Source organism: Bombus pascuorum, chromosome 6 (assembly GCF_905332965.1).
Source record: "Bombus pascuorum chromosome 6, iyBomPasc1.1, whole genome shotgun sequence".
Taxonomy (NCBI): Eukaryota; Metazoa; Arthropoda; class Insecta; order Hymenoptera; family Apidae; genus Bombus; species Bombus pascuorum.
The window spans coordinates 5,897,394-5,916,128 of record NC_083493.1 but is presented as its reverse complement, the minus strand read 5'-3'; the positions used below and the strand labels follow the sequence as shown (position 1 = coordinate 5,916,128).

At 28.9% G+C, this 18,735-nt stretch overlaps 2 protein-coding genes across 4 annotated transcripts; one reads left to right on the top strand and one right to left on the bottom strand.

Annotated features, from left to right (window-relative positions):
* The first annotated feature begins 2,721 nt into the window (after window positions 1-2,721).
* LOC132908318 (carboxypeptidase M) lies at window positions 2,722-14,983 on the top strand. Of its 3 annotated transcripts, none has more exons than XM_060962234.1 (9): window positions 2,754-2,778; window positions 7,526-7,767; window positions 7,960-8,093; window positions 8,738-8,874; window positions 9,110-9,297; window positions 10,316-10,611; window positions 10,850-11,026; window positions 11,213-11,305; window positions 11,600-14,983. In XM_060962234.1, exons 2-9 carry the CDS (start codon window positions 7,527-7,529, stop codon window positions 11,783-11,785), a joined length of 1,452 nt encoding a protein of 483 aa, XP_060818217.1. In that variant the 5' UTR covers window positions 2,754-2,778; window position 7,526; the 3' UTR covers window positions 11,786-14,983. The 3 variants fall into 3 exon arrangements, with proteins under 3 accessions (XP_060818220.1, XP_060818217.1, XP_060818219.1); XM_060962236.1 differs by lacking the exon at window positions 2,754-2,778 and adding an exon at window positions 5,432-5,449; XM_060962237.1 differs by lacking the exon at window positions 7,526-7,767 and having other exon boundaries at window positions 2,722-2,778.
* A 233-nt stretch (window positions 14,984-15,216) lies between these two features.
* On the bottom strand, window positions 15,217-17,930 carry LOC132908319 (CCR4-NOT transcription complex subunit 11). Its single transcript, XM_060962238.1, has one exon. It carries the CDS (start codon window positions 17,518-17,520, stop codon window positions 16,156-16,158), a length of 1,365 nt encoding a protein of 454 aa, XP_060818221.1. The 5' UTR covers window positions 17,521-17,930; the 3' UTR covers window positions 15,217-16,155.
* Between the last annotated feature and the right edge of the window lie 805 nt (window positions 17,931-18,735).

Sequence of the window (18,735 nt, the reverse complement as noted above, 5' to 3'; positions counted from 1 at the left end):
TTATTCATTTTATTAGAGCAAATACGTCATGAATCTTTTACATTAACTTCTGTCGCGTATTAATTCGTGTAAGATAAACTGTTTCTTCTGCAGTTCTCCACAAGTAAAAGACCATGGACGTGATATCTGGTGATCTCGGAGGCTAAGGAATTGGAATTGTTTATAAAATATACTAGTAAAGTTTTGCAGAGAACATCCTATATATACCTTGTAGATCTTTAAATATTAAGTTAAATTTTGTCAAATATTAAAAATATTTTCCTTAACGTCCTGATATACGATAACTAAATCAATATCATAGAATAGTTAATTCTATTTACAAATTATAAATTATGAAATAGAAATAAATTTGATTTCAATTAAACCTTCTTTGGCTGAGTCACACATCAGTATCTATAAATAATGTTCCTTGTCGAATGTCACCATTTCTAAATTTATGTAAAAATCCATTTACTTTACCATCGAATTCAGGGCAAGTTAACATTGCAGATTCTCCGTGACTGCAGATTTTCCACAAACTATAATCAGTAGTTTGTCGAAAGCTAGTCTGATACCAACAACAGGTCCATATTTCTCAGCTAATCGATATCAGGTATCAGCATAATATTTCGTCTGATTTACTAATCTTGCGATATTTAATATATTTCCAATGCCGGGTAAATCTCGAGGACCTTAAATTTAAAAAAATGACGAATGTGCATCATTAAATATGTAATTGTTTACATACAAATATATAATTTAAGAAGTTCACATAATCGTATAGTAAATGAAATTTTAACGGTCGTTATAGTTGAACGATATTTTTATAATTAATACAATCACGAGACATAGAACGTCAATTCACATTGTCGGCTCAACAAATGTTCACGATACATTAACTCTTGCTAAATAAAAGACAATAAATAAATGATTAAGCTATTATTACGTGTCCGTAACTAAACGTTATGGTACGAATCTAAACAAAGTCCATTACTGTTGTACCTTCACAAATCTTGACACGGTCTTAAATTTTGATTATATCTAAACATTGATATCTCTTTATCTAATAACTTACCTCCTAATAACTGAATAATTCCGGGTTCCCGAGTCTCGAGTCGATTTCTTCTGACTTTTGCCGAGCTGATACAAAGTTAAAGCACCTGTTCATGCTGATACATAATTACTTGTGGTTTAAATTAAATTATTTATAATTATTTCGTATGAAAGACATTTTATCAGATTCATTTTTATTATTATTAAATTATTATAAATATTATCCCTGTCTACAAGAAATCGTTATATCCATTTCTTTCTCCTCATACCAATTTGTTTCAATAACTTAGGCAACTTATTAAAATAGGAAAGTATCACTGCAGTAATTAAATCGTAGTAATTAAAAGCATTTCGAAAAATGTATTGATCCAGAAGCTATTGAATATTGTAAGAAACAAAATAAATACGATTACAATTTGTTGCTAAAAGTGTCTACATTTTAACGAATGCTGTTTTTCATTAATTGGAAAAGAAAATATATATGAGTTATAACGATTTAAAAACTATATTCACTCTCAACCTAATGTACGTTTGTATGTACAATATTTGTGCAAAGTATAGTTTCTTATATTAACACAATGACGTATTTGAATTTGAGAAAAATGTAATTCACTACTTTCACTATTTCACGAAATTTTTAAATCTACATATGTATGCCATTTAAATCTTAATGTAACGAAATCGAAAACGCAACTAATGAGAAGAAATATAAAGTTACTACTGCTATTTTCTTAAAGACGTAACGCAAAAAGCAACACCGACCATCCCGAAGCGCGTTATATAGAGAAAATGTATAGTCCTTTCACTAAAGTATCGGTTAAGTGAACTAAGATTCAGGTATGAAGTTTCAAACATGCTTCGATCGTAAAGAATTAGTATGCAGACCCGAAATTGTGTAACGTACGTAACAGCGGAGTATTTACACTTGCTAAATAAAAAATTAAGTACCGCAATTGATTTAAACAATATAAACGTATTAACAAGACGAAGTTGAACAGTGTTAATCATATAGGATAATATATAAATTTAACCATTTAAGTTAATTTTTTCTTGATATTTTGTTTGATACGATAATGGTAATTTCAATGAAGCAATATTATCTTATAAAAATACCCACAGCTCGTCTCTTCATGGACACATAAATTTAGTTCCATTTGGCTACGATTTTATTTTTCATTCATAATGAAGACACTTTCAACGGGAACAGAAATGTCAATAAGACCTTGTTAATCATTATAGACAGTACACTCTGCTACAATTCGTTCGCATAATCTAGGAATTATACGTTTTTCTCAAGTATCCTCCTCCTTTCCTGTATACTCGCTGAGCGTACGCGTTCATCAAGCTCTGATTTTCACGCACGCCTTCCCCTTCACAAATTCTCGCACGGAATTTTCAGTAGCTGCATACCGAAATTGCTTCAACTATCTAAAATTGCAGTTAATAAAATAAAATAGGGTAGTAAGTACTAATATTAAGTACTATTAAAATTAGAAGCTGAAAATATCCACTGACCTTTAAGAATGAGGTCCCGTGGTCATCTCAAGGTAGATCATCGACCGTGAGAAGTTCTCTTCTCCAGCCTCCCCACTCTATCCCCTTACCATCACCCCCATTTTCCCCCACTTCCACTCTCAACAGCCAGTATCATACACCGCTGTGACACACTTCTGACTGGAATTTTTTTCAAACATGTTCCACACTTCAGGGTTCAACGATCCATCCAAGAGTATGATCTGTTACTCGGTAAGCTCTGCTAGTAGGACACTGATCTCGATAGCTCTTGAAACGTGTACAAGGGCTGGTACGAAAGTAATGCCTGTTCTTCTTACTGGCTAGATTATCGTTTATCATTAGATTGCAAATATTCATGCAAATTCATATTTATGCAATTCTCTAGGCAGAGATTTGTTTCAGCTGTTAAGTATTGTAACGAATATTATATTTTGGGATATTTCATATATTTTGTCGCGTTCTATATGCATTCTTGCACCTTGAAGAAATGACAAAAATGTAGCCCTGTTTGCTACATGTAATTTCTCGATGCTTACTGTATTTTACCTCATTGACACTGAATACGAAACATAAGGATTAAATAGTAATTACTTATTATTATAGGGAATCACCTATAGGTGGTATACTAAGAAATACTAGGGAAAATGAGCGAAAGATTCTAAAAATATCAGCGATAATTAATGACAAATTTACACAACTTTCACTGGTTTTGTGTTCCGGTATAAGTGTTAATGTGTGTAAATAGTCATTCGATTTCTTGCATTTCACTTTTTACATACTAAATTTACGTAAAGTATAATGCTTCAATAATAGAAATAAATATCATGTAAATTATGGAAAACTTAATTCTGTATATACATAAGTAAAATTACTTAAAACATTTAAATATCAAGGTTATCGAGACTTTCAGCAATGTAAACTTCGTTTTAATTAGATATAGAATGTTTACATTATTTTTCAACATATTAGTTACTTATTCCGTGATGAATACAATTGTGACAGTTGTAACATTACTTTTTTCATTATTCCACGACCTTGGATTTTCCAAACAAGTTCTAAAATTTATAAATATACAATTTTGTTTTATTTAAAAATTAAAAGTATATTTGTTAAAAAATGAATGATTGGAATTTAGTTTAATAAGGAAAGAATATTAATGAAAGTTTAGTTAATTAAGATATTACTCATTACATTGTATTATTATCATTTTTCAGTATATTTAATAATGTATAATATTGTGAAAATATTATATATCTTGTAACATATCACAAGTTAAACAAAAGGATATATTAAAAAAGTATTTATATAGCTCAAAATTTTATATATAATTTTATAGATATTTTATAATATTATAAATAAATAATATAAAATAGGAAACTGCAAAACTGAAAGCGTTCATACAGAATGATATTCGTTCAGGAATTTCGTTCACGAAACAAGCTTAAACATCTTCATTTACTTTTTGCTTTCAATTGTTAGAAACGCTTTCATTTATTCGATAATTTCAAATGAAATATCGATTATTTCGCTCCACTTACTTTCTCTCTCGTATCCGTACGACACCATTATTTAAGGTGAACTTGTACGTACAACCATCTCTCGTAAGTCGTGTTCTGTTTTCATATTTTGTAAAGTAGGTTTCTCATTTTCCGCTAGAGTTGCCCTCGCATATGCGGTCACGTGAATGCAAAAAATTTGGAATTCAAGCATCTAAGACGAGAAACCGGATTTTGATGGAAGAAGTGCTTCCATTTAGAGAAACGAACTAACGACACTTTAAAAAAGTTGCGCATATGCGAAAAGGGTACTGAACGGTATAGCTTCTTTTTTTTTTTTTTTTCTAAAGTTATGAGAACTTAAACGAACACGAAGAAATGGAAGAAAAAGAGAAAAGTAATGGTACCGCAGAGAAAAAAAATGTACACGAAAAGGATTTACCAAAGAATTTTTCATTTTATGCAACGATTATCGTACAAAGCTAGTCGAAACGAACGTACTTGCAAGTACGCGTGCTAATGCGATGCAGGAAGTAGAAGAAAGCGCGTGTATCGTGTACGCTATTGGAAATGTAGGTGATTCAAAAAGCGTATTGTCAAGCGTGATCTGTCTAGTTTTCATTACGCATATCCGCCCATTGCTATAATACACAGGAAGAATAGAACAAAGCGTATTTTTTTTTTAAATATCCTGCAATCAGATTCGTGAAATTTTTTGGAGAACACAGAGATAAAGGCAGGTAGAAGTGGGAGAAGAGGATGAGGAATTGATGAGGTGCCAGAGAGAGGCGGAGAAGAGAGGAGAGGAGAGGAGAGAAAAGAAGAGAAGGGGCCAGAATGACACCGTTTGTGTGTTACTCATTGTTTTGCCGAAAGTGGTAGTAGTAGGGCGCAATGGTGTTAACTACGTATTTACTAAACGACGAAGGTGTAGTGGTAGCCGTTCTAGAACGTCAGATGCTAGCGACGAAGGAAGTGGCTTTCATTAGTAGTGGTGGAGGTGGTGGTAGTGAGCGCGCGGCACACTTCGCGCTTCTCTTTGTAAGTTCTCACAGTACCACGCACCTTGGCTTACTCTCGCAGGTGAAATAAACTGTTCCTTCAGCGCGATTCCATTCCGTTTATTGTATCCGTGGAATTATTCTCTCTTTTTCTATGATTATTCGCGTAATCGTGTTTGTAAAAGATCGAAAATCTTAATGTGTTCAACCGCGAGAAACGGCCTCGGCCCTGCTACTGTTACTAGTGTACTATGTCATTGAGAGGATCTGTTTGAACGAACGAAGAATCAGATTTCTCTCGGCGACCTTTCTGTCGCCACGTGCTTCGTGTTCTTTGCATCTTTATCGCAAATTTGCCGATCCTCCACGCGTACCATTCACCGAATTGGCCAGTTAACAAGCCAGGTAATTTCTTTTCTCTCCGAAAATAATCTATTATCTCCTTTGTCTGTAGAGAATCGCATGAACAATAGATACTTATACGACGGATTATATTACTCAACTTATCCTTGCCTTTTGCAATATTGTCAAGTGATTGCTAGAACTCCACGATGGTCGATCTATTTGTTCCAATATTTTATTAAAATTATTTCGCTTTAAGATGACGCACCTGTGGAATGTATTTATTCAGGAAATGAATATGAAAAATCGTTCCCAAGGAGCGTTGGATAGCAAACGAGTCTTAAAAATATAGGAGAAAGTACACGGTCAAGTTGAATCGCGAGGACAGCTCTGTAGAGACACTACTTTAATTCTCCGCTATATTTACTCTACTTGTATACTAAAATTCTGTATAAAATAAAATGAGAAATGTGAATATTTGTATGTAATATAAATATGTTATATATATATTATATAGCAATAATAAAAAATCATGATCTATCTATAGATTATATTATATGCAATATAATTGAAATTATACTTAATAATATGTAAAATTATTTAATCAAGTTTATTAAAATTCGATAATTATAAGAATATAACGACAAAGAAAACTTAAAAAATACGAGTATCCTATTATAAGCGATGAAATTATGAGAAATTGTAATGTTAAATAAATAAAAGAATAACAATGATATTTCGTTATTTCTGTATAGATTACACTGTGATTAGGATATTGCATGGATTGCAACTTTAATATATTATATTACATAATCTTTATGTATATTTAATTTATTGCATATAATAATAATATATGGTATATTTAAACGAAATCGCTAAGAAAATAACGAAATAAGGAATTTTGTATCGAATAAAATCTAATCTAATTCTATTGCAATCTAATTCAAGTAAAATATGATTGGTAAAATGCTCAAATTTATTCTAGTTCGGTATAATTTAAATCTTTAGATTTTCTCGAACGAATATAGCTAACCGTTGCAGAGATTTTATAGAAGTACGTATTTTCTGATTGATCGACGACTAATTTTGTCCGAAGCCAATAATTGTAACCCAATTTTTTTAGCGAAGCCTTATATTTTTAGATTCTCGCTGACTCCGCTTAATAAATGATTATTATGTTCCTTCCGACATAAATCGATTTTAATGCGAAAATAACGAGGAAAATAGGAAATAGTATAGAAAATATGAAGAAGCATATAAAAGTTGAATCTATGTGGATTGAAAACGTTTGATATATATATATAAACGCGTGCTAAATAATAATATATATATATATATATACATATATTATATATATGTATATATACATATATTATATACATATATTATATACATATATTATATATATGTATATATATTATTATTATATGTATATATATATATGTATACATATGTATATATATATATATGTATATATATGTATATATATATATATATATGTATATATATACTCGTATATACATATATGTATATATATAATAACGTATTGCAATTTTCTTTAGTTCCTACTTGTTCGTTATAATTCACATAGAGGGATATCAAGCCTTGATCTGATTTTATGCATCGTGTGAGCCTGAAATGATACCGTTTTACAGTCATTTTATCTATTATGTACTACTAAAGTTATAAAGCATAATTTTGCAAAAGTTAAACACACAATTTGCAATTGCGAATATTACACAAATTGACTTATATTAGTCACGAGTAAATCGTAATTGACTTATGTTAGTCACGAATAAGTTACGAATAATGTATAATAAATATATGTAACAATATTAATATTACATATAAAAATATATGTAATAACGAATAAACCTATAGCAGTATACTATATATCTTATGTAGTATAATACATAAAAACGAAGAATGGCGAAAGGAAAATAATAACAATAATAAGATATTCCCCCTACGTATAAGTATGCGTAACAAGCTTATTAAATATGCCCATAATACGTTATAATATTGTCGCTTACATAGAAAAACAACTAGTTCCTGTTAATTAGAAACAGTATACTATCGAAATAAATTCTTGGCATCGAAACTTTGCTCCTATGAAATAAGTTCTTGTTTAATTCGCAGAATGTATGGACCGATTTTCTTCGTTACCATTCTCGGAGCATTTCATGAAATTGCCGCCGCCTCGCAACACATTAACAAAGATCTCACGAATCACTACAATGCTCGTTTTCACGTTTACGAAGAACCGTACAGTATCGACTTCACGTATCATAATTACGAGCAAATGAGTCGTTTTCTTCGAACAACATCTCTTCGATTTCAAAACCTCACTGCCTTATATTCTATAGGAAAATCCGTGAAAGGTATGCTTCTCAAGAAACTTTCACTTCTTCTACTTACAATTAGTACCATTTTAGTATTAAAATATTTATCCAGATATATTCTTGTTCTATGACTGTATTGCGATATTATATCAATTACTTAAATACAAATATGTCTTTGATTTCTGTAACGTTACATATCTATGATAAAACAAAGATATACATATTTTACAGGTCGCGATTTATGGGTAATGGTTGTTTCTTCCTCACCTTACGAACATATGATCGGTAAGCCAGATGTAAAATATGTGGCCAATATACATGGGAATGAAGCTGTAGGTCGTGAATTAATGTTACATCTAATTCGCGTAAGTAGCTGTATAATACGTCACAATTTCATTAATCCAAATTTCTACACGTTCTGAGGAAGAGCAGCGTTATATGTAAAATACGTATACGTAAAAAAGAAAAAAGAAAAAAACGCCTGCATTTCATACATAGAATTTATCTGCATATATTCGAGGATTTTATACCAATAGTTGATATTTCCGATAGTTATAGAATTAATTAATATCCCTTGCTTCTCCCTAAAATTCTTTATTACTCTTTTGATAGTGTGTGTTATAATTATTTATGTATACCATTTTACTAAGTGCGTTTTTAAATGAAACGTTTAGATTTAACGCGTAAATTCGAAGCGAAATTTTTTACATAAATAGTAAGATATTTTAAAACTTACTCGCTTCGTTAAATATTTGTTACATACGTTTTTTTACGAAATGTAGAAAGAAAGGAGTAAAATTTAAAAGAAAATAAAGGAAAAGAAATTATTTTTGAAAACTTCATGAAAAAGTTCGATATATTTGTGTCAATCGAACGATTATTCAAATAATGGAAAATCTTCGATGATACATTTCAGGTTTTAAATTCTCCTCGCATATACATATACATATGAAAATCTCTTTATAATAAAGCGGTATTAATATGCAGAAATTCTACTTCTTACTTCTAGTTCCTTGTCACCAGTTATGGATCAGATCCATATATTACGTGGCTCTTAGACAATACCAGAATTCATATTCTTCCATCAATGAACCCTGATGGTTTTGAAGTTTCAAAGGAAGGATATTGCGAAGGTGGTCAAGGCAGGTAAGGCTTTACAATATTTATATAATGTCAAAATTAAAAAATACGGAATGAAAGAAATATAATTTTACCAAAAGCAAATACACAGTAAAAAGATCTTGGGCACGTGTATGAAATATATTTACATCTTTTTCTTCCTATCTACTTTTGTCGTAGTAATTTTTCAGCTGTTTTTAAGGTATTTTTCTATACCATCTAACTTTTTCTTACGTCTAAACGAATAACTATGTTCCTTTAGGTATAACGCACGCGGTTTCGATCTGAATCGAAATTTCCCCGATTACTTCAAACAGAACAACAAAAAGAGTCAACCGGAAACAGAAGCTGTAAAGGAATGGGTCTCTAAAATTCAATTCGTTTTGTCTGGAAGCTTACACGGAGGTGCCTTGGTTGCAAGTTATCCATTCGATAACACACCTAACTCGCGTAAGTTTGTTTTTATACGTGTTTATTGTACAACATTCGTCTACTTGGAAATGTATTTCATATCTAAATTAAAAGATAGCAATATTATATCTTAAAAATACATAGTTAAGAATATAAAGTAAGATAATAATGTCCTACACATCCGTATCTAAACATGCTACAACATGGCACACTAATGCTGTGATGTGAATTGTATTACGTAATTAATATAATTGAAAGTAATCTGATGGTATTGTATAACTTTTCATGCTGTCAGGAATATGCCGGTCAGCGCCATTATGTGCAGGTATAGTATATTTACTAACTTGCTAAGAAAATTAAGGAAAAAAGTTAAAGGACTCTAAGTAGATTTGGCTTTATCAAACTTTTCATTGGAAGATAAGTAATTTTTTATTAAAAGGAAATAATTGGCTTCGGATAATTCGACTATTTGTTTTAAAATACTTGGTTTGTATGTTAAACATCAAAGATGTCATCTCAGTCAACTTAGCTTCTACGGAAACAGTGAGGCGTCTATCTCAATTAAAAGTATATCTGTCCCGAATATCAAATATCCTCCGGAAGAGACAACACATCTTCCTATCTTCGTGTTATGTATTGAAAATCATTTGTTTTGACAATCACTCCACAAACAAAGCTATTACCTACTTTACTTGCTTCTACGAAAAGATAAAAAAGAGTATTATTGCTATCGAAGATATAACTGTCGTTGGTATTTGCTTGTAATTGAACAACGACATAAGATTTTTGTAAATGGAGATTTTACTAAGTTTTAATAGCAATAAAATATCTCACGTCAGTATGACAAAATACAGAGGCCTGATATATGAACGTGTCCAAGAGTCTCTCGGAATAAATTGTCAATGAGTTAAATAAATCATAACTTGTAATATATTTAATGGATTTTATAACGTAATGCTATCAGTTCTAACTTTTTATTTCAAAATGAAAATTTTGTAAAAATGTTACAAATCTTCGAAAGGATATATCAGATCCAAGACGTATACGAACAATTTAGTGTTTCAGAGTTATACTTCGGCGCCGAGTATTTGTCCAGACGATGACGTGTTTCAACACTTATCGTTGGTGTATTCCCGAAACCACGGATCTATGTACCAAGGATTACCCTGCTCGCCATCTCAACCCGGTTTTAAAAATGGTATAACTAATGGAGCACAATGGTATCCACTTACCGGTGGAATGCAAGATTTTAACTACGTGTGGAACGGATGTATGGAAATTACATTGGAACTTTCGTGTTGTAAATATCCTCCTGCTTCTGATTTACAATTTTACTGGGAAGAAAATCGCGTGGTAAGTTATTGAAGTGGCAAAAATATATTTCAAAAGACCAGCAGGCTATCGAACATTTCTTTGCAAGGTACCTTCTCTCGGTTCCTGGAATTATCTCGCCAATGTTTTAAATAGATGCTTAATATCGAAAACTAATTCGTGAAAATCATAATAAAATAATGCAAACACAGTTTACCGTAATTAAATTAATACTATATGTGTACTTTATTTACACAATGTATTTTAATTTTCTTTTTAGGCACTCATTAAATTTTTAGCGGAAGCTCATAGGGGTGTCCGTGGATTTGTTATCGATGAAAATGGAAATCCCATTGAGAGAGCATCTATTAAAGTAAAATCACGAGACGTTAGTTTCCTTACTACGAAATATGGTGAATTTTGGAGAATTTTACTGCCAGGAATGTATAAACTAGAGGTAACTTGTTGAAAGTCAAGTTAACAATTTTCATACCTGCATCATCATTTGATATGTTCAAAACTCAAAATTGTGATAAATAAAGCCAATGTTATGTCGATATCTTATATATTCAAAAATAATTTTAAACCACATTCGATACAATAATTTAATTATTTATACGATATTTATCGTTTTAATTTGTAGGTATATGCAAATGGATATCTTCCACGTGATGTAGAATTTAGAGTAGTAGAACAACATCCGACCTCTTTCAACGTAACATTATACAGAGCAAGTGTAAGTAGAATTTAAAGAATACATATGTATATGTAAACAAATACTTATACGTCCATTTTCTCGGCTTTTGTTGTTTACAAAAATGGCTTTGAAAATATTTAAAATCCATAACTAAACCTAACTGAGTCACCATATTATTTGATTTGAAGACAAAGATTCAAGATGTTATCTCCCCCCTTTTTCTCTCTCTCTTTATCTTTCTTTCTTTCTATCTATCTATCTATCTATCTATTTCTATCGAAATATCGATATTTTTTTATTAATTGAGAACTATTTTACATGCTTTGATAACAGAGACATCCAGGTGAGGATGAAACTGGATCCAATTTTTATAATGGAAACAGGGACCATATTAATCGGGACCATGTGATACATTTTCGACCACATTCTGGAACCAATACTGCGTCCGAGACAAATAGCGGAATTTTTTCATCCATTAGTAACGGATTCAACTCCTTCGTTAATAATTGGTTTGGGTGATTAATTATGAGTTAGCGGATAACAAATTTTTTAACAACACTGTTGTTTCATATTAATTTCATAATGACCAACAGAGACGAAACGATGTTGAAAATGTTTATCATTATTTGTTACTCTATCTGTTGTTATAAATGACGATATAATAATTTATAAAACGGATATTACTGATGAAATTGAATCGGCTTCAAATAACAAAGAAACTTATTTTGTTATCTGAAGTTCAGAGCAAACATGCAGAGCTCAAATTTAAGTATATAGATAAAATTTAACGTGTAGATATCATAATTTACATAGTGAACAAATATTTATATTTTCTTAATTTTACATTTCTCTATAATTTCGATAATTTATTTTTTATATACGTATGTTCAGATTTCTTATTTATATTATTTAAAAATTAACAATGTGTATTAATTATTTTTATTTTTACTTTTATACATGGTTTCAAGTATTTATTAGTACTGGGAGAGATACTTAATCTTCCAAGAAAATTTCACTTTATAATAAAAAATATTTATGTTAAACACTTAAAAATTAATTTCCATAATTCTATTATTTAAGCAAACGAGATTATTTCTAGAGGTTTCTTCTCGTTAAGTTTTAATAGATCCATTTTATTTCTAATCTCCAAATGAACAAAATTCTAGTCTCTTAATTAAGAGAACATCAAGTTTTACAAGTTAAATTAATTAAAAGATGATTTGAACGAAAATTAAATGTTTCATACGTCAACATTTACATTTAATGTTCATGATATAAGATATAAATATCGATTGATTGTTCTTATAATGATCCGAATTATCTACTCCAAAAATATCATGAAACAATATTTGATACAAGGAATAACATTTTTTCATGGGTATTCGTAATAGTTTAAATTCATATCACATATCGTATAATAAGGAAGACTGTTTAATGAAACAAAAAAATTACTCGTTATCATCTTCTAATGAAAGTAACAGACACAATTATTTTATATATTATATATATATATTATTTTACTCGCACACAATAAGATAATGTTCAAAAAAATAGTTTTTAATTGCACTGTTTGCAACATATGTATGAAAAGTTTTATCATATTTGTTTTCTACATAAGAGGCATGCCGAAATATTGTGCCTTCACTATCGAAATTGTCATTCTCAAACTTCTTAAGAATAGCATCAAAAATGGCCTTAAAAATTGCGTGATAATTTTTCATCTTTCAATGAGAAATTATCGTTTATTACCTACTCAAATTATATGTTTTGTTGTCCTCGTATAACGTCTCCAATTAGTCATACGAATAAAATAAAATAAAAGTAGCTAAAAGTCGAGAATTCGCGTAACGAAGGGACCTGCTGTAATATATTTTTCTTTGCATATTAAACACAAATTATATTTTTTAAGATACGCGTATATATATATATATTAAATGAAAGAATTTTAAGCAATATCGGCGTTATATGCTATATAATATTTTACTATAGAAGCCGTATCAACAGACAAAATATTTAATTTAAAGACAAAATGCAATTATAGCAAAAAAGAAAGTTATTGCGATATAGATAATACGAAAATCTATATATACCGTAAAAAAATTATATTCAATGTTTTCAAGTACGAAAGTAATATTTTTGTAGAGCATTTAGTATCCAAAGAATAAAAAATTGAAGTATAGATACGTCAATAAAAAAGAACCTTATATTATAACTGAATTATACAAAAGTGTATTAAAATTTTCTAATTAAAGTTAGTTTAAACTAGCTATTTAATGTATTCAAGTAAAGCAGTATGTGTGTTCAGTGCAATTATTCAAAATACTAATTGCGATAAGTGGATTTCAATATTTTTAACTTTAATAGTTAATAGTTTACGGAAAACGTAGTTTCCAATAAAACGATCCCATAATATATCTTGAACAAACAGTTTTGCACAATAACATATTGAGAAAGATTAACTTAATATTCACAAATAAAATATACTTATAATTAATCTAATTTTTAAGTCTGCAGAAAGTAACAATAATTTTTTATTTTCCTTTATAACTTTGTACTCTTCTATATATTTGTTTTCTTTAAGTTGGTAACACAGATACCAATTGTAAGTATAGCACGCAGCATTTAAATCTGTTACGATTGAGTACCAATTTCGATATATTATTTTAATATGATCAATATTTCTGAAATTTTTAATTATGTAATAACATCGATAGCAAATCGAAAATAAAAATTTAACTGGAAGTTAAATTATTATCGAAATCAAATAAATGTAAGTACTTAAGTCATACATTTAAAGCAAATCATTATTTCATATTACGTCGTAATCTAGAATTGTTTAGTAAATTTACTACCACGATATAACGAAATAAAATAGCTTAGAATAGTCTTAAATATTAATTCAAATTACTGAAGAGGATTTTAAAACATAAAACTATTTATCTCCAGCTAACATTTCCTTTGTTATCTTGTTATTATTATTATATATTTGTACTTTAGACTCAGAACCTGTTACAAAGAGGTTATTGCATTCTTATTACTAGTTTCTTATACTATATGTATTAGATTCATATATTGAATTCTATCTCTTGAAATAGAGAAGCATTGTTATCAAATCTTATTTAAAATGATTTAAGTTAAATATTTTCATAACTTTCCAAATGAATTTTATGATTTTGTAATCATACTAAAAAAGTAACTACCGCGTAACTTTTTTAGTATTATTTACAAAAATAAAGATAACCTTGATTATTTATTGAAAAAAGACATTTAACAAATTTTTGGTACTGCAATTTATTGTTTGATTGAGTGTTGACTAATTGTTGTTTGTAAAATTTTTTTTTGTTCGATTATAGTAAAACTGATACTAATATTTGAATTTAAGAAACAGTCAAATTAAAAATTAATAGTTTCTAATAAATAACATCCACAACTTCTAGTATTATTGTGATTAATTTAAACGAAACAATTTCTCCTTCAAACTATTTTCAGAATGTACAATGACTGAAATCATTTTCGAACTATGTAGTAGCTCAGCTTGATACACATTAATAGTGCGAGCATTTAGATCTCTCGGCGATGCGGAAAACTTATGTACTTGTATGTATGTATGCGTGGCTTTTAACATAGGAATTTTATATTTCCATACAAGAAATTGAGAAATGTAAGATTTTAATCTATAATTTAGGAAACATAAATACAAAAATCTCCGGAAATTCACTACCGTAAAAGATTATTTAAAGAACATATTAATTTCCATTCGAAAATATTCAAAGGTAATCTTGCAATAAATCATTGAAATTTAATGAAACGGATATTCTCAATGAAAATGGTTTTATTCTTGATTCACGAGTTATTTCTGAAGTAGATGGTATAAAATGTAAACTATGTAAATATATATACGTACATAGAAAACGTAACAGTTGTTACGTAAGTTACAAATGTGTTGATACACATGCTATAAATAGTTCACACATTTATTCTATTTTTACTTTTATACAGCTTGTTGTTATCTATAGCTCACTAACAGAAATCACAGCTTTTATTTGTATTTTTGTAGTATCAACACTAATATAGCAAAGTAGTGAAATCGTCAAAACGGAAAGTTTACATTATATGTATACACAAATATAGAATGAAAATATATATTTGTTACGTACTATAAATAATATAGTAGAAAGTAACTTAGAATACTAACAATTAAGTTGATTGTAGTAAATAACAATGATGACTGTATTGCATAAACAGTAAACACTGCCTTGAATGAATCAGAAAGGCGACATTAGTGACAATGTAATATAATTAAATATTAGAATTTATTGTTTATGTCTATTGTATCCTTTATTTCATGTAATAAATGTTTATGACATGTTAATATTTCGTAAGATTTTATTAACTTTGATAATGTAATATACAAATATTAAAAACTACACAGTAACAAAAAATATTTCATCTGAGCACAAATAATAATCCATTTTATCTTTTCCTAAGTGCAATTTATGCAATTTTTTATTAATTATTAGGAAACAACATACATTATTTTTTAAGACATATATATTACAATATATCTATGATAATATACAGTATACATATATTTCATTTAGTTCTAACACAAAAATTATGACAGATGAATAATATACTTTATTTATATTATTGCAGAAACACTTTTTCTTTTAATTATTTTAATGAAAATATTATGTAGTATGTTAACACTTAATCGAAAATAAATGATAGCTAATAAGTTATTTATCAAATACTAAAATTATACATAAACATCAATTATATATAAATATTTTAATTCGTTGTAATTTTGTTCATAAAAAAATAGTTACAAAACTTCATAGCTCTATTAATTTTCTATTAAATATTTGAAAAGTATATTATTAACTATGTTAACACATATCCAATTTATTATTGGTGGGTGGTGCATTCAATCCACCAATGTCACCAGATTCAAGTTGTTTAAGTAGGCGAAAAAGAGCTGCAGCTTCCCTAATGCGGCTAAATTCAATGCAAAATGCTTGCACTTCAATAAAGAGTTCTTTCACATTTATGATTTTGTTCCTAATTAAGGATTGCAGAAAAACACAAACCAAACGTACTAAACGATTCTGCATATACCGATCTTTTATAGTTTCACAAGTAGAAATGCAATTACTAATGTATAAATGAACAAATTCTGTAGGTAGATCCACAGTAGTAGTTAACCTATTGACTACTTCCATTGAATGAAGAGACATCTCCATATTTACCAAAACACTAAAATATTCTGTTATTTGACTGGATTGCATAAGTTTCAACAAAACTTCAATTGCGATCAAAGGGTTATTCTCTACCAAATCTGGTAGCTTTCCTGGAGTAAGACCAATATGGTATACCAGTTTTGGATCTCTATCCAATTCATTAACAAGATGTTGTTGTTGTTGTAACGTCAGTACACTTTTGAACGCTTTACCCATTAATCTGCGAGCTTCTGCACCAGCACAATTTGAGACACACATATTAGTGTCATATTCAATTGTAAATTGAGATGGTTCTGTTACATTGAACCATGGTAATTCATCGACTGAGCGATAAAGGGGAGGTACTAATCTTAAAAACTCAGGTTGATAACTTTGACTACATAAAGGTGGATCATTGGCTGTTAAAATTTCTGTCATATTTTTTGTTGCATTTTTATCGATCTCTGTTACTTTAGAATGATCCATATCAGGTAAGATCACAGGATTTCCACATTTAGCGATGGAAGGTAATTCTGAACGACGCTCTGCTAGTTGTACTTGTAAATTACTTAAATCAACAAGTGGTACAGATACAAAAAACAATTCATCCACAATTTGTCTTGGAGTTTTCTTTAAGATGTCCTTTTGGTTATATCCCAGTAAACTTATTAAAAGATTTTTTTCACATTGTGATAAAACTGGTATGTGTCCTGAAAAATTTGTCTTTGGTGCTCCATTATTTGTATCTTCTTGGGATCTTAAAACCTGTACAAAAACAGGTGCAAATGGTGTCGATGCCAGTGTTTCTCCTCTATAAAGATCAAATAACAATGCAACTGCTATTATACGTTGAACATTTTTTGGCAATAAATCTATATGCTGTAAAAGGAGAACCAATGTCATTCCCACTTTAAATCGATCTTCTTTCGGAAATATTTGATGTAACTGATTACAAAGATTTTCCAAACTCGTATCCAGGTTTTCTTCTTCAAGGATATCCAATAATTTTGTTAAATCTTTCGGAGTAAGCGTCATAATGCCTCAATAACAGATTGAACTAGGTTATAGCATCTCGATTATATTTCTTTTCCACGATTATATTCATGAATATCGAGGATCAAATATAGTAATTCATTTCTTAAACTATTAATTACATATAATATATCAACTTACAGTATTTTAGTATTATATACATTTAGTTTTGTCACATTTTTTAGTTGTTACTTTACAGGTTATGACTAGAATACATATAGGATTATATGTAGGAATATATGTAGGAATACATGTGGGATTCAATTATGCCACTATGCTATCAACTCAATTGAAGATAATGAACCATTTCTATCGTAGTATGGAATTGAGTGTTATAAAATTTTAGAAAAAACAGTAGAAACAGTAGAAATATATTTACTATATCGTAGTAATAGCAAACTACTTTAGCGCTATCTATTTCATTATTTGTATCGCGCCAATTTCAAAACTCATGCAACATATGTATATACATCAATATAATTTCATACATTTGTTGATAAATTTATTTACAGATTACTTATGTCCCAAATAATTTACAAATTTATACGATTCTTTTCAAAAGTCTATATTTTGAAATGCTCTATTTCTTCTTATTGTTCTTATTAATAAATATTATTTAATTAGTCTAAAACTAAAAACAAATATATATAAACAGTTCGTATATGAATATCTCTGGTTACACTATACAGTTCTGCTGTTAATAATACTATATAATATTAAACAGATACATATTATGTATATGTGTTTTCAAATTGTTTATTACAAGTAAATAATACTCATATATAATATGCTACATTCTTAATTGTATATATGGAAGTAATTATTTTTTTCATTAACTAATTTCTTACTATATATATATATATATCCATATTTCATCCATATACAAATCTTCAATACATATCTTCATCCTGAGAAAATACTTAATATCTAAGATCATTATATGTAAAATTTCAGCTTACAATAAAGAAAGAATATTTTTTTCAGATTACGATCTATATCTTTTTGCTTGAGAATTTCCGGTGTATAGAAACTATATAAATTAGAAAGAACTATATATATGTATATATATAGAAATGGCGCATTATGACACGCTCAAAGTATAGTTAGATTTGCTAAGATCAAAGATAGTTGTAAGTTCGATTATTCATAGTTTAAGGAATTTATAATTATTATCTAATAATATTAGTAAATGTAACTTTTTATAGTAATGGTACTTTT